This window comes from Paramacrobiotus metropolitanus, unplaced genomic scaffold, assembly GCF_019649055.1.
Source record: "Paramacrobiotus metropolitanus isolate TYO unplaced genomic scaffold, Prichtersi_v1.0 Parri_scaffold0000010, whole genome shotgun sequence".
Lineage (NCBI taxonomy): Eukaryota > Metazoa > Tardigrada > Eutardigrada > Parachela > Macrobiotidae > Paramacrobiotus > Paramacrobiotus metropolitanus.
In genome coordinates this window covers 760,907-788,672 of record NW_026570230.1, presented here as the reverse complement: position 1 = coordinate 788,672, position 27,766 = coordinate 760,907, and the positions used below count along the sequence as shown (strand labels likewise).

At 41.9% G+C, this 27,766-nt stretch overlaps 2 protein-coding genes and 1 pseudogene across 2 annotated transcripts; 2 read left to right on the top strand and 1 right to left on the bottom strand.

The window, feature by feature from the left end:
- Positions 1–5,123: 5,123 nt before the first annotated feature.
- Positions 5,124–5,881, bottom strand: LOC129583455 (uncharacterized). The gene is made up of 2 exons (XM_055475251.1): positions 5,400–5,881; positions 5,124–5,306 (listed from the first exon to the last, which is right to left on the bottom strand). Exons 1-2 carry the CDS (start codon positions 5,811–5,813, stop codon positions 5,124–5,126), a joined length of 597 nt encoding a protein of 198 aa, XP_055331226.1. The 5' UTR covers positions 5,814–5,881.
- A 9,272-nt stretch (positions 5,882–15,153) lies between these two features.
- On the top strand, positions 15,154–16,450 carry LOC129583337 (uncharacterized). Its single transcript, XM_055475109.1, has 2 exons — positions 15,154–15,921; positions 16,131–16,450. Exons 1-2 carry the CDS (start codon positions 15,415–15,417, stop codon positions 16,311–16,313), a joined length of 690 nt encoding a protein of 229 aa, XP_055331084.1. The 5' UTR covers positions 15,154–15,414; the 3' UTR covers positions 16,314–16,450.
- Positions 16,451–19,218: 2,768 nt separating this feature from the next.
- LOC129583454 (uncharacterized) lies at positions 19,219–21,668 on the top strand (annotated as a pseudogene).
- Positions 21,669–27,766: the final 6,098 nt, after the last annotated feature.

Genomic DNA, 27,766 nt, shown 5'->3' with positions numbered 1-27,766 from the left:
TTTAATTTACTAACGTAAAATGACGAAAAAGTGGAAGCAGCTGTCTTTTTTGGTTTAAAAACTCAGTACGCGGTGCTCTAATGATTCACCCACATATGGTTTTGTTTTGATATTAATTATGTATATAGTGCATACTTATTTCTAACGACACTTACGACAGTGGTATATGTGCAGTACGTACTACTGCGGCGTTCTCCTCGTGGGTCTCAAATTGTAAAAATGTGTTGCAGTCTGAACAGCCATATTTATTTTTCACACTAGTGGTACTAAACGGAAATATTGGAAACCTGGCTCTGTCTGGGTTTCCACACTTTACCATACTAATTAAAATATTATATATGTGCGAAACCTTTTAATTACCAGTGAATGCAGATCGCTTCCCCAGTTTTACAGCTTGTTTAGTCCGGCCAAGCCCAGGAGATCCCGTACGTCTCATAATACTTTTATCGCTTGTAATAGCGTAAAGTAAATTAATCATTGATATACGCGAAATCTTTGTTTTCGAATGATTTTAATTGCCATAATCATATGGGTCTAAAGAAGGCGCAGTATCTACTAAAAAATTATATTTACAGAGTTATTTACTCTGTACAGAGTTATATTTACTCTGTTATATTTACTCTAAAAAATTATATTTACTCTGTACGCAAGTATGCAGTAACGCGGAGTCGCATACTTTACTAACTGAATCCAATGAGACAAATTTCAGTATATGCCGCATATCATAAATTGTAGCTAGCGTCGAAATAATGCTTAGTGCTTATTTACCATGTTAATATTACTGAAGATATTTCTTAATTCCAACCGTAAAAAGTGTTCGTTTTTCTAGCTAACAACAGTGACTAACAAGAATTAGTACATAATATTGTATTTATTTTCATAATGACGAAATGCGTGCACAGTAAAACACTTCCAATGCACTCATCTACGCTGATCTGCGCGCAGTTTTGCATTATCTTGTTCGCATTTTGACAGTTTTTGTTTCCCTGGTAGCTTTAAGATACCTCGTATATCCATACATGAACATATTACAATTTTGTACCGCATATCGTAATTCTTCAGCCACTTCAGGCTTTGCATTCGTAAGGTAGCTCGATTCACATGCAATTTGCTCACTAGGGTAGGCCATAAAGGAAGTATAAGTATGAGGTACCGTACGAAGTACGGATTTTTTCTGTCAACAGTGAAATTACTGCGAATTAATTGTTACAAATTATTATTATATGTATGTAAATATTATGAAATCAATATGTATACATAAAATCAATACTCTATAGAAAATCTCTCGAAGAAACAAAACTCCGCGCAAAAAGCAAAAAACAGAGTGTGAAGGCGCATTAACATAATCTAACTGAATACCAAGAATTAAGAAGTGGCTCATTTTAATGTATGTGGTTTACTGACTACTTTACACACGTATGTGATTTAAATCTCCAAACTGTCTGATTGTATTATAACCAACGTAACACAGAGATTATTAAAAACAATGTACACGAAAAAACAATGCACCTTTAACTACTATCTCTACAATTATTAACCAAGCGCGACCCGTTCTCCGTTGATCTGTGACTTTCGTCGACATCGAATGGGCTGGTGAAGCTGAGCACATGGTATAACTTTCCGTTTCAACTGAGAAATATCGCCTTTTTATCCAGCTGTGATGGTAATTTCAAAGTCTCCATACGAATGGAACTGTGTGGATGTCTTGGGAAATGATGGAAAGTATCGTTTTGGCCGCGTCGTGGATGTGGCTGACAATGAGAAAGCCAGAAAGGTCTTATCGTTGACCTTTGCTCCGCAGCCCAAAGACGGGAGATGATTCCTTTTTCCAAGGCTTTCCACGCTTTGTACGGACGAAAGATGTGCAGCATAACAGCCTATTATTCACAACGCCAGCGATGAAGAAGATACTGCTCAGAAGCCGGATACAGAAACTGACGACCTCGGGCCCGAGGTGGAAGTACTGGTGCGTGAGCACCTTTCCGGACCTTGGATCTGGTGGCCTGGTCGACTACTCACATCGTTCACACGAGCGCGGAACATTAACATCAACAAGTTAGCGCAGGTCGAATGGCACAGCGCGGATGGCAAGAAGAATGTGGATATCTTCCCCTTCCTATGCGTCCGCAAACCACTGAAGGGCTGGAAAAAGAACTTGTCACGATTCAAAACGCAGCCTTTAGGGGCGCCCCAATGTGTTGCCAAAAATGCCTTTACGAAACACAGTGTGCGCTTGGAAGAGACCACGGCATTTCTGGCGGATTCCGTGTCGAAAAAAGAATTCCTTCGCCTGCTAACTGAATTCGTTCACTCTGATGACGATGACGACAAGTGGCCATGGACCACTGATTTTAACATGGATGTTGTTTTTGTTGACGTGGTTGACGGGCATTTGCAATATATGACGCGCCCTAAGGCAAAGGCGGAACCACCGCGAATGCGATCTCGCCTTCTAGCGCTTCCGGAAGGCAGCTCCAGACCGGAAAAAGAGGTACAGCAATTGTGACCTTTCATAGGCCAGCGGTTTCTGATTAAACTAAGTCATAAACAATACATAATTTTGTTTGCAGTTTTCCTTAAATTATTGCCCATTCTTGTACAATATTTTTATAGTTGATGTGCCGCATTATATGCACATACACACACTCTGTAGGTAGCTAGTAGGCTTTTATTATTTACCTTAGAGGAAATTCGAATTCTCTAATAATTACCAATTTGAAAAACTCTTTTTCTTTCTATTATTATTGTTTAGCCCAAAATCATTGAAATAGTAGACGAGGTTCTACGGTTTATGAAACGAGATGCAGAAGAAAAAGCCAGAGCTCACTGCACATGAATACAATTCGCGTGCTCAACCGGGAAATTCATCCTAGAAAGATTGCCAGAATTCAAACGTTGCCTCCTGAGATAACAGGTAAAATTTTGTCGTATCCGGACACTATAACACAAACTCGACTGCAGCGCGTCTGCCGAGTTTGGACTACTCTTCTATGTAAGCAAGAATGCCAAATTAAACGACACCATCTGGATCGCCGATAGCCCGTTCTGGGAACGCGATTGGATAAGACCGGATTACGTAATCGTATCAACCATTGTCAAAAATCTGTCGCCAGCCTTCAAACGAATTGCGCTGACATATGGCAGTCCCCGTTGGGTGGAGGGTACTCTAAGAGTCCTCCTCTCTGCGTGGGAGACTCTCTAGTGCCGATCTACCGGAAACGGGAGCGAGACAAGGATAAAAAGGGACTTTTTATCATAAAACCGAAAGCATAACATCTCTCTAAAAATCATCATCACCAACTGACAATCTATAGCTCACAATATACCTGCGCTAACGCTGCTCTACCATACGCCGCTACGTAAGCCTCACGCAATCGCCGAAAAGGTACGGCGCGATGCCGTTGGCGGAAGATAGCGGAAGGGCGGATCGTAATACCTGCGATCAGGTATATACGATCCAAGCGTGAAAGCCACTGCACTGCGTCTGAGCTGCTGGGACGAGGGCGTAAGTCCCTCTCATGCCACTGGTGGGGACTCGAGGTCCTCCGAGAGCCTGGCACCCCCGGTGCCGATACCAGCGATATGCATGAGTGTGCAAGTGGGAGAATCTGCATCACGCCGCAGCCTCGCGATACAGCCGCAAGACCGAAGCGCGGAAATGGATTCCCGTGACTGCATGGTCTCTTCACTGCGTATAAGCCTGCAGCTGACCGAAGTCACTATAAGCGTTTACCTAAATTCGCAAAAATAAAGACAATAAGCGCGTTACGCGAAGCTGTATAAGTTTACGAATGCTGCAATTAAGCGGACAATTTTATCGCAAAGTTAGCGCAAGTATACCATTTGCCTTACAATGAAAGGAAATTCTAAACAAATGCTAAGAAAAATAAGATCCATCGAAATGAGTTAGTTAAACAAAAACATCACATGTTACTTTGGTCATTCCGGGTGAGCAAAACAGGAAAATGAAGGTTAATCCATTCCAAGGATGATCCACATGAATTCGTCCTTAATCCCATGAATTTTCGCCTTTAATCCGATTTATCCTTCTCGCTCGTCTCATCATCAGTGATATCAGCGTTTAAAGCGTTCGGAGTTTTATCGCCTTCCGTTTTGATATCTGTAGCCAGTTTTTCGCCTTCAGCTTTCTGATCAGTTTCGCCTCCATTTTCGATATCACGCATATGGGAAGCGGTAAAATTCAAATTACCCAGCTTATCCACCAGTGTCGCTTCATTAGCTGCTTCATCCGTAGACACGTACATACGCTTAACCAGCGGTTCGCCTGGTGGCAAATGTGGGGATCCGGATGAGCCTTCCGGAGACGTCAGGGAGCGTTTGCCAAGAGTGATCTTGGAAGCCTTAGTCTCCATACGCTGTCGCAGGATTGAAGTCCAGTACTGATAAGCGTCCTGGGGCTTCTCAACCAAGGTCGCTAAGCCTTTGTAGCCTTATTTGCCATCCGCGTGCGCGTGCACTTTCCAACATTTCAAGCTGCAGTTGCTCATTGGTGAGCGGTCCAAGCGCGGTAATTACTGTCTTCAGCGGATGGTCAGCATTTTCTTTCATTTTCATTCGCTTATCCAACTGGGAATGGCTGTAAGCATGTCCACACATGGCGGCAAACATCAAGCGAAACAATTCATCGTACTGAGCCTTAATCGCTGGGTCATTAAAATTAGCCTTTCGGCGAGCCTTCAAATCGCGGTAGATGTCCATCAGATGCACGGTACATTTCGCGGCATACAACATCAGAGCTGGATTAGCTTTCGCGGAGATAAACTGGAAAAGGTGCGCCAAATGGGAAGTTTTGCCGAAATACTTAAACTGGCTCAGCCGTTCATAGTCGATGGTGTTAATTTTGTTGGAGAATGTATCCAAGCTGAGAGCTGATTCCATACCATTCGCGCGAAAAGCGTTATACATCAGCTGTGTGTCTTCAGGTTTAGGCTTATCCGTGTAATAATTCACATCCTGCATCGCTTTCTCCATATTAACTTCATCCATAAACGCGTATAAGCGGTTAACGAACATTTCACAGGTGATCGCTAGACTTCCATGCGTCTTAGCTGCATTGGATAAGCCGAGATGCTTAAAAATCCTTTCAGCCTGGTCCATAGCGTTCATACGCTGAGGAATGGCTCCCATCTGGTAGCGGAAGACTGTCCAGTGCGCGTATTCTGCTGAGTAGTTCGCTGTTCTGAACGCCGATCTGCACGCTGATCTGTAGGCTGGCGATATTCGGTGAACTGACGCTGATCGCCTCGCTGACGCTGGTCATCGCTTTGACTGTGGTTAGCCGTGTTCTGCAAATTTAAGCGTTCAGAGTTATAATTAGCCGGTTGTGTTTTTAAAAGAACAAGCGTTTGATCAATACGCGGTTTATTTTCAATACGTACTGTTCCCAATGGGCGATCTGCATTTCGCGTCCAGTCGTCAGAAGAAGCTTTCTGGAACGACGGCTTAAGCGGGACAGATTTCCAGTCGCTGATGTTCTCTTCGGTTTCGTCAGCGTACTTCAACTGTGCGCGGCGTAATTCATTAGGCGGATGAGGAAGAAGCGCTTTATTCGCGGTAGATGGAGTTGACTGGATAGACGGAATCGCGATCGCTTCAACCATTTGCCAGCCGGGTTCGTTTTTCGCCTTGAAATGCTGAATAGCCTGAGCGATCCCGCGGTGGTATTGCTGGTTATTCATCGCATAATTCCACAGACCCATATGCTTCAAGCCGAGTAAAGCCTCTGAGTTTCCGCATACTGCCTCCGAGTACAACGCGTAGACGCGATCTTCGATTTCCGCTCGTCCTTTCATAAGGCAGCCGACACATACGCGGTTGTTTAAGTTGATCTTGCAAGGAAAACAGCTGTCGGGATTGTATAAGCCGGAGAACGCCATGTTCTTACGCGATATTCTGCAGAACAAGATAAAAGCGGAATTATTAGCATGATAATTTTAAGCATAATTCAACCAACATTATGCGGTTTAAAAGCTGTATTACAGTTCATTTTAGCTACCATCTGAGACGGTAATGCGAAATAAACATTTTAAGCCGTAACTACTGCATAATTACCTGTATTAATTTAGCCTTATTTAGCATTCAATTATAAGCTTGTAGCTACCATCTAAGATATCGTTTGTTAACTGTAATTAAGCGACTATTTGCGTAAATCACAGTGTAAAACGACGTTTGCGTGTTCGCTTAGGATAGCGTGATTTATTAAGCGTCTCCTGTAACTTTGGATCTTCGCCATCAAAGAATTCATCAAGCTGTTTAGATAACAAGTCATTAGGCGGATGTTTACGCGTTCTTCGCTTTTTGCATTCTGTTCAGCGTTAATTTCGCCGGAATTATTATTATCAGAGTTAAGCGGTAAATCTACAGTACTATTTTGCAGATTATTAGCCTGTAGCTGAGCGTGGTCTTGCTGAGTGTTATTGACGCTGTTATTAGCAGATGTACTCGTACTATTATCAACAGATGTAAGCGGGGTTATTTCACTTTCATTATCAAGCTGCTTATTTTAGGTGGAAATTTAAATATTAATCGCGGTTTAAGCTGGTCATCTTCTGGATGATAATGTTTAAGCCGTTCTACGTTAACAATTTGCTCCTCTTTGCGATCGCGTAAGCGCCTAATAATAACTGTATTAGGATACGAAAATTCCATTATTTCGAATGGGCCTTCGTATTTATCTTTAAGCGTTTCGCTGCCTGTTTTAGGAATAGGTAAGCGTAACATTACATAATCGCCAGTGCAAAAATCAGGTTCAACGCGGCGCTTATTAAAGCGTTCAGCTTTTTTAAGGAAGTCGTCGCTAGCAAGAGAACGAGCGATTTCATGCGCCTCTTTTAATCGCCATTGAAGACTATCTAAATAATCTTCGATATCAGCGTAATTTTCTGGCAGATTTGTTTTTGTGATCGTATCGCCTGGAAGCGTTTGTTCGCGGCCGAAGAGCATATAATACGGTGATTGTCTCGTGGTTTTATGCTTTGTACGATTATAAGCGGCAACAACATACGGCAAAAATTCATCCCATTTTTCAGCGGTATGTTTTTGAGCAAAAATTGATAAACAGTCACCTATCCACTGCATTTGCCTTTCTATTAAGCCTCTTCCTACAGGATGATAAGCGGTTCCAAAATGGTGATCGAATTTAGTAAGCTTAGATACAGTCTCTATTGTACTACACATAAAGTGTGTACCGCGGTCTGTATTTATTTCGTGCGGTGCACCGTATGGAAGTATAACTTCGTTAAGCAGAAAATCGGCGGCAACTCTAGCAGAGTCGTCAGGTACAGCCTTAGCAATTACAAATTTAGTAAGCTGATCAATTGCCACAATTATGTATTTATTTTTATTATTGCTAAGCTTTAACGGGCCTTTAAAGTCAAGTTGTAGCCTAAACCATGGCTCGCCTATTTCAATTTGTTGAAGTTTTCCTGGAAGCGGTTTACGCGGTACTTTACGAAGCTGGCATTTTAGACAACGACGACAATAGCGTTTAATTTCGCGGAACATATCTTCCCAAAAATAACGAACACAAATGTGGGAAAGCGTCTTTTCGCGGCCGAGGTGGCCGCCGGCTGGTGAATCGTGCATCGCTTTTAAAATATCATAACGCCAATGTTTAGGTACCACAAAGCGCCTTGTATGCCGGTCATTAATTTCGCCTGTACGATAAAGTACATTATTCCATAATTCATAATTAGCGGGACGTGAAAGCGGATATTGTGACTTATCAGCGTCTTCTATGGCTAGAATGATTTTCTCTAACGCTGGATCACTAAGCTGTTCATTACGCAGAAAAACATAATTTTGTTCTTCTGCATCGCGTACAGAGCTATTTGGCGCTTCTGGTATGCTGATTACGCGTACTGTAGGTGTACTGAAATGGATATCGAAGTCCTCTTCCGGTACAGCGGGATCAACAGGTGCGCGGCTTAATGCGTCTGCATTATGAGCGTACTTTCCTGGCCTGTAGACAATTGTCATATCGTAAGCGCCTAACTGTAGAGCCCATCGTACAAGCCTGGGATTCATCCCTTCGCGGCTTGACGTTGAGCGTAATAAATTAACTAAAGCCTGATGATCAGTTTTAACGGTGAACGGCATGTAGTCTACATAATAGCGAAATTTACGAACAGCGTAAACAACTGCTAAGCATTCAAGTTCTGTGGGCGCGTATTTACGTTCAGCTGTAGTTAATAAGCGGCTCGCGTAAGCGACAGGATGACCATCTTGGCTTAATATGGCGCCGATCCCTATTGTACTAGCGTCACATTCTATTAGCGTAGGTTTTCTGGATCGAATTTCGCCAAGACTGGAGCGTTCATTAGCGCTGTTTTAATAGCCTCAAATTCCTTATCGCAAGCTTCATTCCAATCGGTAATATCATTAACATTTTTAAGAAGCGCATAAAGATTTTCGGTTATGGGCGCGTAATTTTGTACGAATTTGCGATAATAATTCGCTAAACCTAAAACGAGCGTAATTGCTTTTCTGTTTTAGGCTGCGGGAAATTTTTAATAGCTGTAATTTTTCGGGATCGGTATGGATGCCAGATTCTGAAATAACATGTCCCAAAAAATGAAGGACCGGCTTAGCAATATGGCATTTAGCCGGTTTCAGCGTAAAGCCTGATGCGCGTAAAGCTTCAAATAAAAGCCGTAATTTAAACAACAATTCTTCCATATTTTTAGCTGCGACGATTAGATCGTCTAAATAAGCGAATATTCCCAATTTTCGTAGCTTTGAAAGCGTACGGTCCATTGCGGCTTGAAAAGTCGCGGGGCCGTTGCACACGCCGAACGGCATTCGAAGGAATTCGAAAAGGCCATCCGGTGTGACGAAAGCTGTTTTTTCGATGCTGGCCGGATCCATAGGGATCTGCCAAAAGCCTTTTTCGCAATCAAAACTGCAGTAAAGCTTATTTCCAGATGCCGTATCCAGAAGCTCATCTGGTTTAGGAAGCGGATAGTTATTTTTCTTTGTAATATTATTTAAGCGTATATAATTCACACAAAAGCGTGTACCGATTGAGCCGTCTGCATTTTTCTTTGAAGCCAAGACAACTGGAAAACTCCAGTTAGAGGTTGATGGCCTAATGATGCCAAGCTTTAGCATTTCCTCAACGTGATCTTGGATAAGCTGTCTACCGCGCCAACTTGTGCGGTGCGGCAGAGATTTTATCGCCGGTGCATCGCCTGTGTCTATTGTATGCTTTATCGAGGCATCTACATTGCCAAACGGTCGCGATTTTGTTGGCAACAGGTCAGCGAATTCAAACAATAGGTTATCGATGCGCTTACGATCAGCTTCTGATAAGTCAGCCGATATTTTAAATTCGCGTATTGCTTCCCAAATTTCAGCTTCTTCTTCTGGCGTATAATTAGCTGCAGTAGCGGTTAAAGCGGTTTTATCTGGCTCAACTTCTTCATACGTTTCGATAACGCCTAACCATGTACCTTTCTTTATTGTACGCTTATGAGCGGAATAATTAGACACGCAAATATCAAACTGAAAATTTTTTGGTTCGACTAAGCCCTGAAGTGGTAGTAATCTACCTTCGCTGTATAAAGCTGGATTAGGTGAAAATATAAATTGCGGTGTACGCAAATTAGCTTTTTGTGTGCATAAGCCGACACCCAAGATGTACCAGGTACAATTGTGTAGTTATCAGCTGCATACACTTTCACCATTTTGAGCCTGAATCTTTCTTTATCTTTTTCGCTAATTTCTTCGCATTCTGGCTTATTTGCAAATGGTTGCTCTTCAGCTGATAATTCTTCATTTTTAAGCGGGTTATTAGCGAATAATTCGTTTTCATTAAGCTTGTCGCCTATTGACTGAAATAATTCAGTTATATCACCTTGATCTTCGAAATAGTTCTCGCTGTTAGTTACAAGCGGGATATCGCCTTCTGGTGTTTCTACAATGAGATAATTAGCGCCTTCTGTTTGCGTAGCTTTTGTTTCTTGATCTGCAATACATACACGCACTTTAGCTGATTTTTGCAATTGCTTTTGAATTTTATCTGCATTTTCTGTAAAGCTTTTATTAACGCGGTCAAAATCTGCCCATACTTGTTCTTCTTTAGCCGAATTGTTTTCCCAAAGCGGTAAATTATACGGCTTTTTGTATTTAGCGGTAAACAAGAGCGTTTAGGAGCTGAATGTGGATTATGCCGCAGCGGCGGCAGCTCATCCTCTTTTCTAAAATAGCGCACCGATACAGTAGGAAAATCAAGCGTATCATGAAATCGCACTACTTTCACAATATTCATAGGCGGTCTGCGAGCTGTGACTTGTAGCTTTTCTTTAGGTTTAATTTTCGCGTAAACTTCTCTCAAATATTTTCTTGCTTCGCTTATTGAATCTGCACACCTGCATATTGGCTTATTTATTCCGCGTGCAGATTTGCCGAAAAATTGCTTAATCGCTTTATTAATAGCCTGACGCCATTCTTCATAAATTTCTAATCGCCTCACCAAATCAAGTTCAGCATCAGCGCGTGCTTGGCTTGCCTTTTTAATAGCTTCAATATTATCAATTTTAACAGCATCATTATAAGCCTGATTGAGTTCAGCCATTAATTCTTGGAACTTTTTTAAAGTATTCATTAAGGTAGAAACATAATTTTTATATTCCATTATCGCTGCTGTCTCACGATGCATTTGTTTTCGCGACTTTTTAGCGGTAGGCGTACCAGTGGCATCGTCAGGTGCCACTGGTACGGGGAAAAGCTTAGAATTAGAAGCGGATGAATTAGTTTTGCCTTTACCAGTGGCTACCGTAGGTGCCACTGGTATGGGGAAAGGCGTCATTACAGCTTGTGTTTTTACATTTTTAGCTTTTGCCGTACGAGTATGGTCCCTGTAAATAACATTTTTGGCATGAGCCTCTGCAGAAGGCATTTTACGTGATACGCGCGTATTTGATACAGGTACACCTGTAAAATTTGTAGCGGAAAAAGCCTGTTGTGGCGGAACTGCAGCGGCCGACTGCACTTCGCCCAGACTAGTTACATTACAATTTACAAGCTTTTCCTGCAATACATGAAAATTAATTATTTTATTCGCCTTAACTTCATAATTAGCCTGGCTTAAAAAGTCCTGGCCTAATAAAACATGAATACCATCTCGTGCGGGCTTTACAAACATGGAATGATTAAGCGTACAATTATTAATTGTTATTGAAGCGTTGCAGTAGTGTGTAACACAAAATGCGCACACACCGCCGATACCGCGTATATGAAAAGGCTTTTTAATGGGAAGCGTGCTTAAATTATTTTTCTTACAAAACTGTTCAGATATAAAGCTTGTTTCGGCGCCTGTATCGATTACAATTTTTACTAGAATATTATTTACATAAGCGTCGTGATTAAGCATTTTTGCCTTAAAAGGTTCATTATAATTTACGCGGAAATTTTGTGTATCTGTATGAGCTTGTGAGAGATTACATGAACAATTGCGTATTATGTAGCCATATATTCCCGCGCTTTGAATTATGCATTCCTTCTCAACCTTATCCGGCGGAGACGGTGGGAAGGGGGTTGCATAGCCGGAGTATGCGCCCCTTACGCGTTTAAAGACTCATCAGATGAGCTGTTTAACGCCGAAGTTTCGCCTTCACTGTATTCTGAAGCCGTATCAAACTGTGAATTAACGCTGGCACCGGACGGAGCACGCTGCCGGGCCGGCGAAGGACCGCCTAAGCTAGGACCACCAGAAGGGGTCGATGCGCCTGTAGTCCTACCTGTAGGACTATTGGCATTACTGCGATTAGCTTTCCATTCTGTGAATTCTTTTAAAGTACGCCTCTCACCAGTTGTGGGCCAGTGAAACTTGCACCACACTGGGTTTTACTTTGCGGAACGCCTTCATATCTGCACGCTTGACGTGAATGACCTTCGACATCACAGTTTGCACAATAAGCAATGCCTGGACGGCGTACATTTTGATTAGCGGTATTATTAGCTGCATTATTTTGCGCGTGATTATTATAATTTACCGGTACATTATTAGGTACTTGAGCGTGTGGGGGATTATTCGCGTTAGTATTTTGTTGAGTATTGCCTTTATTAAATTGCGGTTTGAATGGCTTATTACGCTTGAAATTATTAGCTTTATTTCCACTATTAACGGCTGCTTGTGCATATGAAAGCGGTTTAGCCTGTGATGCCTGTGCTTGATTGCCATAAGCGAAATTATCATCATCTTTATAAGTAGCTTCAAGGTATCGCGCATTTTTCAGAAATTCTGCCGGTGTAGCTGGCTTCATAATAATCATATTTTGGCGTAAAGTGTGATGCGAATCTAAGCCTTTCATCAGATACGTCAGAAAATGAGCGTCATCTGTTACGCCTGCACGAGCGCGTAAAGCGATCATCGCCTGATAATACTCGTCAAGCGTTTCTTTACCAACCTTAATTTTGCGGCTTGATAACTCATTGAGCGCATTGTAGCCTTTTCTGGATCGGAATACCGATCCAGAAAAGCCAATCTCCACTGGGGAAAGTTTGCGGTTTATTTGGGCCGACAATCGCGACCTTGAACCATGAAGCTGCATCGCCTTCTAAAGCGTTGAAAAAGCGGCTGACTTTTCATCTTCATCCCAATGACCATATTTCGCGTTTAAATCGAACAATTCTAAAAATCCTTCAACTTCATTCTTATCGCCTTTGAATTTTGCCTTAAAATCTGGTGACTTCTTATTCGCTTTTAAAGCTTGCGTAAGATCTGATACTGTGATAGCCGGTGCAGGTGCATTGCCAGACAAACCCGGAAGTACACTGCACTGAGCCGATGGCATGCTGCCAGTATCACGTGCGGTCGGAAAAAAGCGTGAAGGTGGTGCAGATGAAATTGGAGCCTGGATAGCTGGGATAGTATTATCAGTTTGCGTACTGATAGCCTTTGTAACAGAGAAATAGTTTCGCTTAGATTTATAAGCCTGTAATTCTTGAAACATTTCTTCGCTCGCCTTTTCAGACAGTTCAAGTCTAGCTTCTAAATTTACACAAGCGCCTTCTAAACGGGTTGATTGTTCTTTGTAATAATCAGCGGTTTCATTAGCCTTACGTACAGTAGTCACATTTAAGCTTTGTTCTTCCAACAATTTGCGCTGACGTTCGAGTGCTTTATTTAATTCGCCTTCGCATGTAATTAATTTAGCCTTATGTTCCTGTGCCATATGCTCTGTAATTTGCAGCTTTTCATACAGCTCTTGCTTAACCTCCTTATATTGCTTAACCACATCATCGTGATCAGAAATTCGCCTTTTTAAATCGCGTATATAATTATGCGCCTTTTTCTCAAACTCTTCTTTTGTCGCGATTACGGTGAAAGCCTCATTACGCTGTTGCAATAAATCAGCAGCCTGACTTTGAGCCGTATCGCGGGCATCAACTGCTTCGGTTATAAACTGTCGCAGTTGTGCAATTTCATTTTTCGCTTCATGTACAGTATGAATAAGCTTTTTCTCCAGCGAAGAATTAACGCGGCGTAAATTGATGATTTCATTCTGAGCGTCATTTAATTCGCCTGGAGTATGAAAATTAGCTATATTAGGCTGGCTGTTATCAGCAGGCGGTGTCTGCTGATTAATAGCGTTATTACCGCTGAGCGTTTCATCAACATCAAAATTAAGCAATTCTTGATCAGCCAATAAGCCTTGATCTTTTTCAATAAAAGTAAGCGCATTTTCGGATAACGACATATCAGAGCCTGAATGAGAATGACGGCTGTCGCTTGCAAGCGGGATACTGTCAAACTGAGATACACCGCTAAGCTGCGAATTTGGCCTGCTTTCCTCCTGTTCTGGAGCATTATCGACCTGTGAAGCGGTATTAATAAGCGATGGTGAACGCTGCATTTTGCTACTGCGCGCGAAAGCCTTTTCCGCCGGAAGACTAGCAACCGGCTGCGGTTCTTTCGCTGACGATTGCGGTATTTGCGGTAGCTGCGGGTTATGAGCACGAGTGCGCTGATTAAGCCGTGTGTTTACATTATGAGTCGGTGCAGCTGTTGATTTAGCGGCAACAGGTGCACCTTTAGTTTTCGCGGACTGTTTAGGTTTTTGAGCATTACTAGCTTGCAAATTTTCAGCTTGCTGTTCTGGCTTTTTTACAATACTGCGCGGAGAAAGAAAAGCTTTTATAGTTTCCATCGTATTATCATAAGCGTAGTCAATTTCAAGGAAAGAAATTTCGTAATACTTGGCATTAAACGATAAACGTTTACTATAGGTAAACAGTTTAAAGCGGAGATATTAATTCTGCATTTAAAACTCACAAAAGCCTAATCTGCGAGAGAAATCTAAGGAATTCTATTCAGCTTGCAATTACCCAGGTAGGTAACCGAACTGCGCCTATTGTCTGTAGCGTCTGCTATCTGTAAGATCACGGAAAAACAAGCCTGGACAGAGGTTGATGCGCCTAGGAGTGATGCAAAAATATGCGGAAAAAAGCCTAGTTTCCGTAAGTTATGATTTTCCAAACAAACTAAGCCTAATTTCACAAAGAAATCAGCCTAATTTCGATACAAAATTAACGTGAAAATATCAGTAAGCCTAATATCACATACAGCGTTAAGTTAAACTACTGTTAACATAAGCCTTAGAAAGCAGATAAGCTCGATTACTTACCCTTTCCGAACGCGAATGAGCCTGACGATCCTTAGGATCCGAAACTGCTACGCAGGGAACGCTTGGGAAGGTGCACAGTCGATGAGATCCAGACGCAGGTCCGAATCTCCACCGATGAGTTGCTGAGCACGCTGATACGCTGAGATCCCTGTAGTCCAATGCTGGCACTACGGGGTACTGGGTGTAGGGTTTGCGCCGAGTTTCCGCGTCCTCCTGATGGCAAACGGGAAAGCGGTGCAATCCGATAGATCTGAAAAGTAACTCAGAAAACAGGTAACCACGGATCTTAGACTGCTACCATCTAAGAGTCCTCCTCTCTGCGTGGGAGACTCTCTAGTGCCGATCTACCGGAAACGGGAGCGAGACAAGGATAAAAAGGGACTTTTTATCATAAAACCGAAAGCATAACATCTCTCTAAAAATCATCATCACCAACTGACAATCTATAGCTCACAATATACCTGCGCTAACGCTGCTCTACCATACGCCGCTACGTAAGCCTCACGCAATCGCCGAAAAGGTACGGCGCGATGCCGTTGGCGGAAGATAGCGGAAGGGCGGATCGTAATACCTGCGATCAGGTATATACGATCCAAGCGTGAAAGCCACTGCACTGCGTCTGAGCTGCTGGGACGAGGGCGTAAGTCCCTCTCAGTACCGAATATGTACGATGATTTGACGGGGAATTATTTACGGGAGCCGGCAGTATTCATTATGCCTCCCTAACGGGTGTCCCAGTCAATCTTAAGGAACTGCTGCTGCACCGATGGAATCTGACCTTTCAGACCGGCTTGCACCAAGATCCTCAGTTGGACTGCGAAGCACGCGGCGAACCGCCGGACGATCTCGAGTGCGAACGTTACGCTCCGTACAATCTTATTTTTTCTTGCAGTGCGCCGCTTTGGAGCACAAATATCTGCATTGCCAAGAGCTCGGTTTGGTTGATTGTCGCGTCACACTGTTTCACTTAACCTTGGATGAGGATACAGTACTGAGCAACAATCCCGAACGGTCGCACTTAACGTTCGACGAGGATAAAGAAGTGAGCAATGCCGAGCTCGGACACTGCAAGGTGGAAATTGTGATCAATATGGTATGCGGTCGTATTAATTTGGCGGGAGGTCATTTCGACTGTGCATTATGGGAGTTGATGGACAGTTCGTTACCGGCTCCCGATAGGCGACAAAAGAAACTGGTAACGCGCTGGATTAAGTGGCTTACTGAAAATCAGGATTCCGAACGAAAGAAAGCTGTTTTACAAATGACCCTCAAGGTATGCTCTGTTATATTGTTAAGTGCAGACGTGGCTTCAAAACCTTACTGCACAGAACTAGTGCTAGGCATAATATATTTTTGTCCGGGTTGTTAAAGTTGATAAATTATTGATCGGTGTAAATCTGAGTTTTAAAGTTAATTAGGTGAACTGTTAGTTACTGTCAATTATTAACTGAATTTCAAATTAATTTGGAATTTGTTCTGCAGATACTTTGCGAAGTGCACACTTGTGATCCCCGCAAGACGTTGCAGTATCGTGGGAAAATGTGGTGCAAGGAGGGTAGGTACAAAGTGCTGGCACATGCTCCGGACGCCCAGTTGTGTTTTGCACACCAGAAGAACAGTATGTACGTCGACTGGTCAGTTGACCAGATGATGGAAGCATCGTAGCCTGCACGTGAAAATGAAGATCGCTGTTGCAGTTATTTTTTGTTTCTTCATATTCCTTAAATGATGATTTCCGGAACTTGAAATGAACTATTTTCGATTGGCTATAGCCCAGTATTTTAACTGTTGACACTGCGTTGTTTCTGTCGCTATCGATACTAAATAAATTTTTAACAGTATTTTACTAATGTGATTACGTAAATATGCATACCATCTTCGCTTATAGTTCCCGTGCTGGTCAGTCCGTTGTACGGTCCAAATTGGCGTCCGTCAGTTGTGAACTCACTGATTTCCAGTGAGTAAGCACAACTACCACTTGCGTATTTGCGCTTTTCTTGATATTAATCACTTCTGATAACTGGCTTCGGGTAGGCTCGACGCTTTTGCAAGACTGGTATAGTAATTAACCACATTCACATCGAGCCGGAGTCGCTGCTAAAGGTCAGATAACCATACCATGGTCCGGTGGTCATTAGCTAAAAGCATTAAATTTATAATGCTGACAAAATCTTACAGAAAACAAACATTGTCGAATTTTATCACTGACTTTGATTATAGCGGCTTTGAATATTGATCAACAGGTGCGGGCCCTTGATTAATTACCTGGCCAGTATTATAAGTGTTTGGGGTCGCGATAGCGTTAGGAACTGCGGTGCATCCTCCATTGGTGCTCCCAGTCCCAGTTCCACTAGGACTACCAGTTCCGGATCCTGTGATTCCTGTCCCACTTCCGCTGACGTACAATACATCGGCGTAATTCTGCGTGATTTTTATCTTCTGACCGCAGCACAGGACAAAGAAATCTAGGAGCCCTGTAATTGGACAAAAGATTGATCTTAAATAAACCATGTCTCCAGACGGTATCAGAAAGTAATATTTGCACAAAACGATTTGCTTTATCTAATTTATGGCAAAGCCAACTAACCGAGGTAAAAAAGTACTAAAAATTTTTAATTTCGTGACCAGTTCCATTTTCCGCAATCCGGCGTTAACGTTGCGTCCTTAACGGGCACCGGGGGACTTAATTGTAAGGCTGATTGCGAGAATAGTGTAACTAGTACTAAACTTAACATCGACCGAGCTCAAAGCTTGCCAGTTGCCACTCATTTACGTACATAATCTGAACTTATTTCTTACACATTTTTCTGTGATTATGCAGTAATTAGAAGTACTGTGTGATAATCATTTTAAAAAATACCCTGCAACTGCTCAACACGAAAATTACAGTCTTAACAGTTACACCTACTCGCATTGCGTAATTGAAATTAGCAGTTGAGACGTAGGCAACATATATACAGACATTATGCCATTGTATTTCCACTTTTTGACTGCTTGAGCGATTTTGGTCTAAACGTTTACCAGATTTTAGTGAAGTTTACGAAGGCCTTTAATGTTCGTTGGTTTTTATTGCATACATTACTGAATGCTGGGCACTTCAACCTTGGGAGTTGAAAAAGCCAGCTCGCTGCTGTAATATCGCTGTGACAAAGCGCGGTCAAAACAGCTTCGCATAACGCACTTCTACTGTATTCGAAACTAACTACAATGATCAGTTATCAACTGAGCGGAAATTTGCGTCTGGTGCCAACAAAATTCAAAACACAGTATCTTGCAAGATTATTAAGTTTTGAGTATCTGCATAATTTAAAATAATTTTAATATAATTTTATAATTTTGCGTATATATGAAAGATGGCTATGAGTAGGGGCGTAGGGCCTAGGGAATAAATATTGCAACATTCTGACTTTTCGACCGGCAACTGAAAAGTTAAAATAAGAAAGATTGGAACGTCACTGGCTTATACATTAAACATTTTAGAAACTAATTATTACCCTAAATTGTACCGTATACTTAACTATGAATTGTGGATTAAAATTAAGAAATACTAATATAATGCACTACACAATAATGACTTGAGATAGTGCTTAAGCGCCAGTTGCCCGCTCGATTGGATTGAAAATTAAGTGCTGCAAAGTCAATCAAAAGGAATATCTGTTGGCAAAGATTGTGTGTGCGTGTGCTGTTGCTAATTTAAACCTGCAGATAGAAGATCACATGGTGACATTTTCGAGAATCGCTGGAAAATTTCAATTCTGTATAAATACTGTAGTACACGTACATCGTAACTTTGTACTAAAAGTACAGAGATGGCCCACAGGCCACGCTAAACCGGGGATTCGTTTTGGAATATAATAGTAGATTTTGCTGACTGTGGCTTTAGCAGCTACTCTTCAATTATACAATACTTATACAATTGTTTTTACGTGAGTACAAATGGCTTTCATGTTGCCTGCAAGATGTTAATCATGCAAAACCAGAAGTAAAGAGAATAAGCACTCAGAATAGGTGACTATAATATTATATCGTGGTTTGGTTTGAGGTTATGGAAGCTCAACCATTCAACATGCCAAGATTGCTACCTATACAGTAGTCGTGTAACTGTAAGTGTACTGTATACTTCTGCTGTGCACATTCTCATGTTAAACTACCGTATTTACGGAATCGTGGTTTGGTAGACAATAAAACATTTAATACCATTACTGTACTCCGTTATTTTGCCAAAACTGGATATGTGTTTGTTGTAGACGTACTGTCTTTCCCAACCCTGATCTTACAAATAATCAACATAAATGCATTCTGCATTCTTCGAAATACTGCGTCCATTCTGCTTATGCTAGCAGAATGACAATTACAAAGCAAACTCAAACCGAAAAAGAAGCGTATAGAACACGCACACGTATGCTTGCAGAGTGCACAATATAAAGGATTATTCGTCAAATAAAAAAGCAAAGACCGATTCCGATTTAATTTGTCCTTGCCTGGTTATTCAAAGTGGACTCTAATATACACGTAAAGGAATTGTCTATAAATCAAATTTAGAGGCTAAAAATTTTGATCTATCGAAAAAATGGCAGCAAAGATAATTTATGTGCTTGCGCTTTTACCGGTGTGTCTGGGTATATTCCCGGTGTTGTTGACCTTTCGCAGTCGTTCATGGATAAAGCTCGTTATCCCGAAATAAAAGGATGCTGTAGAATTGAGGCTCTTATTCTGACAATGCAAAACCCCCGCGGAACAACGCGCAACTGGATGCCATGTGATTTAGTTCCCGGAAGTCGCAATCCGAAAATTACCGGAGCTATTGACTAGTAAGTTGTTCGTGTCATCCTTTTATTTAAACAAATAACGTTATGTACCCTCTATACCGGCAATAAGCAGTTCTGCAAATTGTTTTACGTGACGTATTTTAAATTGAGTATGGTCACGTGTGACTCCAGCGAAATGCTCCATAAAAATAATTTAGAATTATATTTTAAACAGAACATTCATTATTATTATTATTACATCAAGAACAGACAACCCGCTAAACGGGACTTCAACGTCTGGTCGGCAAAAAGCTAAACAAATGAGAACTGCTAAGACAGATCAACAGTTTGGAGAGCAAATTTGAAAAATCCCACACCATCAACACTGAGTACCTGCAGGTTAACTTTTTGTATGCGTTCAAAGATATTCTTAAGTCGCATGGCCAGCGTCCCTTCTCCGATCTTCTTCTTTGCACGGGCAGCAATTCTCGTCGGGTTCCGCAGGTTGTACCGCGCTCCGAACTCAGTGAAATCGATCATTTCAACCATATACCGCGGCGGATGGTATGCTTCGTGGTTGTAGATCTTATACAACCGAACCGCTTCCGACTGCTTCCAACGGTCGTACACCGGCAGGATGCGCAGTTTCTGATACAGCTCGGGTGTAACCCGCTCCTTGTAATCAGAAATCGCCCGCAGTGCTTTCCGCTGTGCCTTGTCCATCTTGCCGCGTAAAGCCGAAGATGCCGGCGACCACGTACCTGACCCGTAGTCAAGATGTGGCTGTACACAGGCATGGTAAAGGCTCCTACGCTGAGGCAGATCCAGAACGTCTTTCGCGCGGCTGATCATTGCGATGCCGTAGTTGTCTTTCCGTAGTACGTGGTCAGAATGCACGCTCCACTTCACGTTGCGGTCAAAGTGAACTCCCAGATACTTTACTGACTGTTCCGCTTCCATTTAACTGAATCAGGTTTAACTAAGTTTGCCCTTTCCAGCCAAACCCCAAACAATGGTTTTGGTAAAGATTCCGTTCCGTACAGCCGGTTTTCCACATTATGGGACGGTGGGTCCACGAAAAATGTGGATGTCAATCAAATTATGAGCAAGGATGTTTACAACCACAGCACTTGGGTAACTGATAAACGCACAAGATGAAAATTATTTTCCTGTGTGCCTAACGTATATCCATACATAAGTCATACAGTCGTATACTAACGAAAACTGCCTACATACATACGTATAGCTAACACTGGCCTGTTTACAGAAAGTTAATGTGCGCATTCGTGCCGTCGATAAAGGTAAATAACGATAAACTGTAATAAACAATATTGTTTATTACAGTTTATCGGTATTTACCTTTATTTACCTTTATCAAGTTCTATAATAGGCGATCACTATTAATAATATTTTACATTAATGTAAAATATTATTAACACTACTCGTACGGGGGAGGTCTGCGCGGCCTTTCGACTACTTAAGAAATTTCACTTTAGAGGTACAGGGCTCTGCCACCCCTGAATTCCTCGGGGATTTTTAACTCTTCAAAACTGTTCTAACAGTTTTTTGGATTGGGCTTAAAGAAAAGAGAAAGATCGGGCCGGCCTTTAAGACCCATTTTACCGGAAGTGGTTAAAATGTTGCCTATATCTCTTCTACGAATTTTTCTTTTTGAACACTTTCACAGTACCAATTGTGGAAAAAAATATCACAGTTTTTTGGAGTGATCGCCTATTATAGAACTTGAAACCGATATGCTGCATTGTTTTCTAGGTTTCATACATATTTGTATATCTGTATTTTCGAGTTTTGTGTTAGCGCTTGGCAGTGGAAATCTGTTAAAAGTTTTTACGCCCTATTCTTGTTTTTTCACTAGATGTAATTAGCGACGACAGTATTGATTGACCATTAGAGCTGTTTCATATATACAACTGGCTTCCAGCGAGCAGAATTCCCACTGGAGCGATGAGAAAACATGCACAGGACACAACAATGCTCACAAGTAAAAAGACAAAATGCTTCTGATGCCTAAATTTGTTTGTGATTACAATGAATGCTTAATTCTCTCCTTTGTAGGATTACTTGGAAATACCGATGGTTCTATGTGCCGTGCTCATCTTGCAAGGAAGTCGCCGGAAGTAGTAGTATTGAGACGATATACGCCATTAACTGGTCGATGATTAATTGTAATTAATCTATTGTGTTGTGCGACTGTGCTGTATTTCATGATCCAGCGCGTTTATAAAGCATACCGTTGAGCACGGTTTAATAAAAAGTATATTAAACTTTAAAAAGTCTAAACAAATATTTCTGGTTTGTTTACACAAGTAATACAACCGTCTAGGTAGGAATAAATGTGTTGGCGCGCATAATTATCAGATTTTGTGAAGTTTGGTTATAGCTGGCGCTTAGACTGTAAAGGGCGCCGACAACTCAAAATTTAGCATGCTTGCGAAAACTTGCCATAAATCATCATTAGTATCATTAAAAAGAATACGGGGCTACATTAAAATACAAATTAAGGGGTTGCTGGCGTGATTTTCGATGCAGCACTACTGTAATAATCGTCACAACCACGTAGGAGAAGAATTGTTTCCGTGATAAAACGCGTATTGCCTGATGCCTGCCGCATTCTCTCATCCGCTTTATCCGTGTAAACTGCAGCAAGCAATCACGCTGCAGTTATTGTAGTATATTGTAGTATAATTACTGCAGTTACTGTAATATATTACAGTAATATTACTTTCAAATATTACTTTCAAATGAGTCAAGTGGGAAAAGTCGTCGTTTTTATCGGTCTTCTTAAAGAACCTACCATTCTCACCACAGTAAAGGAAAGAACTCGAGCTTGGACGGAAGAAGGTCCAACAAGCTATTCTTTAAGAAAATGGGCGTATGAACAAGGTTACAGCGAAAACGAACCTCTAGCAACTGCAATGATCATGAAACAAGACGAACCTACCCCAGGAACTAGCGGTTTGACGAAAACACAGAATCCGTTGAAAAATCAAATAAAAGTTCCGTTGCAACATGATAAAATCTTCGAGGTCGAAAAGCACGATAGCTCCGGCAATAACGATACGGACGAGACAATCGAACCAAAACAAAAAAGAACACGAATTGCCAAACCGACCAATCCTCGACACTCATGCACCTTCTATAATATCTATCTTTTCCAGTTGTCGATACAATTATTTCCAAATATTATCAGCTATACAGAAATCTATGCTATATACCAAGGCATACATATTCATTTTACCATATATCTATTATTTTTATTATTACTATTATTACTCCAAAACAGCATCCGAAAACCCGCAATTGTGTTTAAATCTGGTCAAACAATGCAAATCACCATTTTAATATCGCTAATAACCAATCCATTTTTCCGTAATTTTAGTCAGTAAATGTATCGCTTTGGTTACCATATACGACCGGTTGCAACTGCCACTTTGCTTTCATCAAACAATTATAGAAACAAAGCACAGAAAATCAACAGTAAAACAAAAAAGTTATACAGATCATAGCAATTTAAAAAAAATCGTAAAACTAATAATTACATTTACAATTGAAGTATTACGAATTATAAACCTCTAACAATTTTTTAATAATTTAATTTCAAATAACCAATGGAAGAAAAGCAACTAACAGGTACAATTTCAAAATATCAATTTGAATTTAACCAATAAATAACAAAATCAATAATACAATATTTCTAGAAGCACAAATCGAGTATATGCCACGATCTCTACTTAAGTGGCATAATCCATTGGAAGTAATTCGAAAAAGAGCAAGACTCAAAAAGGTGTTCCACAATCCTTATACGATCCTCCATTTTCCTCCGACAATTAACAACGACGGACACCATATATTCCGCTGCACGCTCACACCCAACTACCACATACGTTTCAAAGAAAGTGGCAAGAAAATACTACCGGCGTTGGTATGTCCGACTCCAAATCCGAGAAATCCGAGAAGGCAGCCGGAGGCTGCCGGACTCGATTTCTTAATTCAATCGTACCTCCCATATCCCGGCGTTAAAACATCTTTTCTCGACGACATTGCAAATATTCGGTACTCATGCTTACAAGAAAAATTATTTAAATTAATAATTGCACAGTTACTTTACTTTCTCCTAAAATCTTTTAGAATGGGAAGCACACATCACCTGAATAAGTCCAATTATCAGAAACCTGTACTATTGCCAGAACTCAATCACGCAGATCCAATGCATACGTAAGTAAAACGATTCCGAAACTGAATTTATATTCCCCTTAATCCATAGTTTTGCAAACTTAAACATTTTCCATTTTTCAGTATTCATACCATCTTGAAAATAACATCATACCATCTTGAGTTTGAAAGTATTCCTCGAAACCGGACACAATCAGTTACCATAATTATGGGCTCATATTCGAAATAGAAACAACACTACATTACTCTCCCGAAAAGGTGAAGGAAGATCCGAGAAGAACGCAAAACAACAAGCAGCTCGCAATCTTTATCAATCTATTCTTACAGATAATCTAATTATTTCTTATTACCGATAGTTATTCCTAATCTGTACTTTGCCTACGACGTACTGATGAATCATCCAATAATTATTTTCCACTTATCACTTATGCGTCTTTAAAAAGTACAACAGTATTCCTATTACCGACCCTCCATAATTATTTTCCACTTATGCATCTTCAGAATACTGAATTTGCATCTCAGTACCTAGAACACAAATGGTCGCGCGCTAGCGCGACCGATACTTGTATTGTAGTATAGTTACTGCAGTTACTGTAATATATTACAGTAATATTGTACAACGTTATGCCGGGAGTGGAACAGCATCCGGTCGTGTATTATACGGAATTGTCAAAGTGTCATTAATACGCCATCCTATCGCGTCAGTATCAACATATTGAAAACAAGGTGTGCTTTTTGATGTTGTGCGGTTGTGCGGAAGAACTAAGGATGTTCGTCCGAGGTGATTGTGATCTCAAGAAATATTACCATGTACCACCAGATTGGTTTCTCTGCAGTTAAAAATTTGTATTGCACGATTTGAGCGCGATGCCAAGCACACAGGTGCTGTTTATGTATTGCTTGTATTTTGGGCTTCAGAGAAATTTCTAGACGGGCAAAACATGCGAGCATGTGTATTTAGAAACAGCTTTGCACGAAAACAGTAAAGCGGGAGCAGCGGTTGAATTAGCTGCTGATTATGTAGTCAATGACAGCGTTTTGCCGGCTGGCGTTAATCTAGATCTGCATGTTTTATATCGAGCTCGGTCCAGAGTGACCAGATCAGAGTCACGCCCAGGATTATGCTTAGGATCTATGGAGTCGAGGGTTCATCTGCAATATCTATATCTGCCCAGGTAAGGTTAAGCGGCTTGTGCCGCAATTAACTTTACGTACTCGCAGTTTGAGATTATACTTTGCATCAGGCATTATGCTGCTTCTTTAGCACACATGCTGGCCACAACGTACGACTACGGCGCAGTTTTTCGAAGCTGTAAAGTGCGCTTCGAATGCCGGTTTTGCTAATATAGGCCGGACATAGAACTTTTTGCCACCGAGTTGTTGGAGTGCCAGTGTTAAATAGGTATTATTGTTTCCGGTGCGACACCACAACTGAAAGGGGGCTTATTTATTTCTCATTGAACGAACACAACGCAAGGGGAAAAACAACCTTTAGACACAGAAAAAAGAAAAATCAAAATGCGCAGAATTACTGCAGCGCCAAATACGCTGACCACTCGCCGAGTGACCGCTTATATACGAACGACCGTCCGATGGGCGTCCCAGTTACATTCTAACCGCTAGACAGCAGAGAGCGCTGATACGTACATGCATGCAACAAGACATACTACAACACACGTCAGCACCTGTGCACAATAATACTAAGATTATTGCCATAATCTATCCCATTATTGTTTCCGGTGCGACACCACAACTGAAAGGGGGCTTATTTATTTCTCATTGAACGAACACAACGCAAGGGGAAAAACAACCTCCAAACCCCCAGAAAAACAAACACAGAGAGGATGCAGCCGCTGCAGTAGGGTTTAATGAAGTGCGTCGCGCATGGCATGGCAGAATTCCAGTCGACATTCGTGGTCCCGTTGAATATACCGCTGGTAGCAGTCGCTGCGCCAGTGTCCTTGGGCCTTTAGTGATTCGGGTGGAATCCCCACGGATGCTGCATACGTTGCGGCGCCGCTTCGTAGCGAATGGGCGGATATGCGTGAGGATGGAATGCCGGCAGCGGAGGCGGCGGCTGATAATAATTTGTTGTATAGGCTAGAACACATAGGTAACAAAAGGCCGACATCAGAATATGAAAACAGCACGTCTTGCGGCTGTCTGTCGGCTGAATTTAACAGCTTTTCGAGCGCCCTTACAGGGCACAAGGCGTTTTGCTTATTAAGTTTCAAGACTGGTAAGGTTATTGTTTTCTGTTGAAAACGGTCAGGCTTTAAAACCCGAACCGACAGCAGGGCGCCATCCTGCGGGAACTGCACATCGCCTGCGAGGAGGTGACAACCAACATCGCTTACAAATAAGTTTGCGCTGCGCAGCAGGGAGAAAAATCCCACCACCGTAGCTGCCCAAAAACAGCGTCGGTACTTTTTCTCCACCGAGCCCAAGTTACCGTGGATTTTTAATAAATCCGCCGGCATAAGCGGATCCCGCTTATTTGGTAGCTCAATTCGAATACGCTGCAAGCCGGTCAAAGCCTGCTTTATTAAAAAATGGTTTAAATCCGGAGGAAAGAAATTATTTATCGTATGAAAGGAACTTAAACTGGAGACATAATTTTTAACTGTAGCAAACTCCAATTTCCTTGACAAATGTGCAACATAAAGAGCAACAGTCTCTTCCGTAGCGGGAAGAGCGCGTAACTTATACTGCTCGCAAAAGGTCACGAATGCTCGCCATTGTGAAGAACGCGTTTTGGAGGTCGTAGCCGCCATTGATTTAAGCCGAAGTTCGGACAGCTTATAACGCAGCTGGGAGACTGCAACAAGGACAGGACGGTAGATTAGGCCCGGGAAAAGTGGATTTGAAAAGTTCAAAGAAACGCGAAGCATGTTGTGGGGCCTCTGTTAATCTGCTCAAGGCATCCGCCAACACATTTTTAACGCCCGCCGAGTGCGTAGCGACCACTCGGAAGTTGTGGGCGTTGCTTGCGACAAACACGAACTTAAGCCATTTCAGCGCCTCTACATTTTTTGTTGTGCCTCTGTTCAGAAACGACACGGTTTGCGTGTTATCTGAGAAGACGACAACTTTGGCGCCGTTAAAATATGAAGCAAAAATTATGAGCGGAATGCAGGCGGCTATTAGCTTCAAAAAATTAATATTGCGTTCCAGCGATGCGTGCACGTACGGCGGCACCAGCCAGTTTTGTTCAAAGCCGTTGGGCTTATTCGAACTTGATGACCGCCAAGTGCCGGCAAGCCAGCTGCCCTCTACCACTGCACCAAATCCTGAAAAGGATGCATCGGTGCAGACAGTGATAACTGTCCGAGGTGTACCCAGCGGGCACGGGCAGAGACCGTTAAAGTCGGCTGCAAATTTGTTCCACCACGACAGCTCGAAGCGTAAGAGTCGGTTGACTTTAACTTTATGCCACGGCTTGTCAAGGGTGCACAAACAATCAATAAAAATTCTGGTAAATGTGCGGGCACCGTAAACTGCTTTGGCAGCAAACGACATGTGACCGACAAGCACCTGCAGATCCTTCTTACTTATCGACTTCGCACTTTGGTGACCTTTCACTAAATTCAACAAATTATTTAGTTTTTCCGCTGGAATTTCGAGCCGCTCTAGTTCGGAATCAATTATCAAACCCAAAAAGGTGATACGCCGACTTGGTCCGACTACTTTTTCCCATTTTGCGGAGAAACCGAGCCTTGTTAATAAATTTAAAAAATACAGAAGGGTTGAATTACAGAGCTCATAGGTTTTACCTATCAGAAGAAAATCATCAAGGTAACAAATTACGAAAAATCCGCGGTTCCGCATTATTACTGCCAGCGCTCGCGATATTTTTTGAAATATCGCTGGTGCGTTAGCCAAACCAAAGCATAAACAACGGTCGACATAATATTTTTCTGGCTCGCCATCAAATGACCATCGAAACCCTTGCAGCTGCCAATGTGCCGGGTGAACCGGCACAGAGCGATAAGTTGCTTTTATGTCGACGACTGCGAAATAACAACCAGGTGTTGCTAATTGCAAAGCATCATCGATAGACTCAAAACAAAAAGGCTCTGCGGCAATAAAGGAATTCAGCGAATTATTATGAGGGCGACTACAGTCGGTTATAGGCCGAACTGATCCTGTCTCCTGCTTGGGAACTGCGCCTATCGC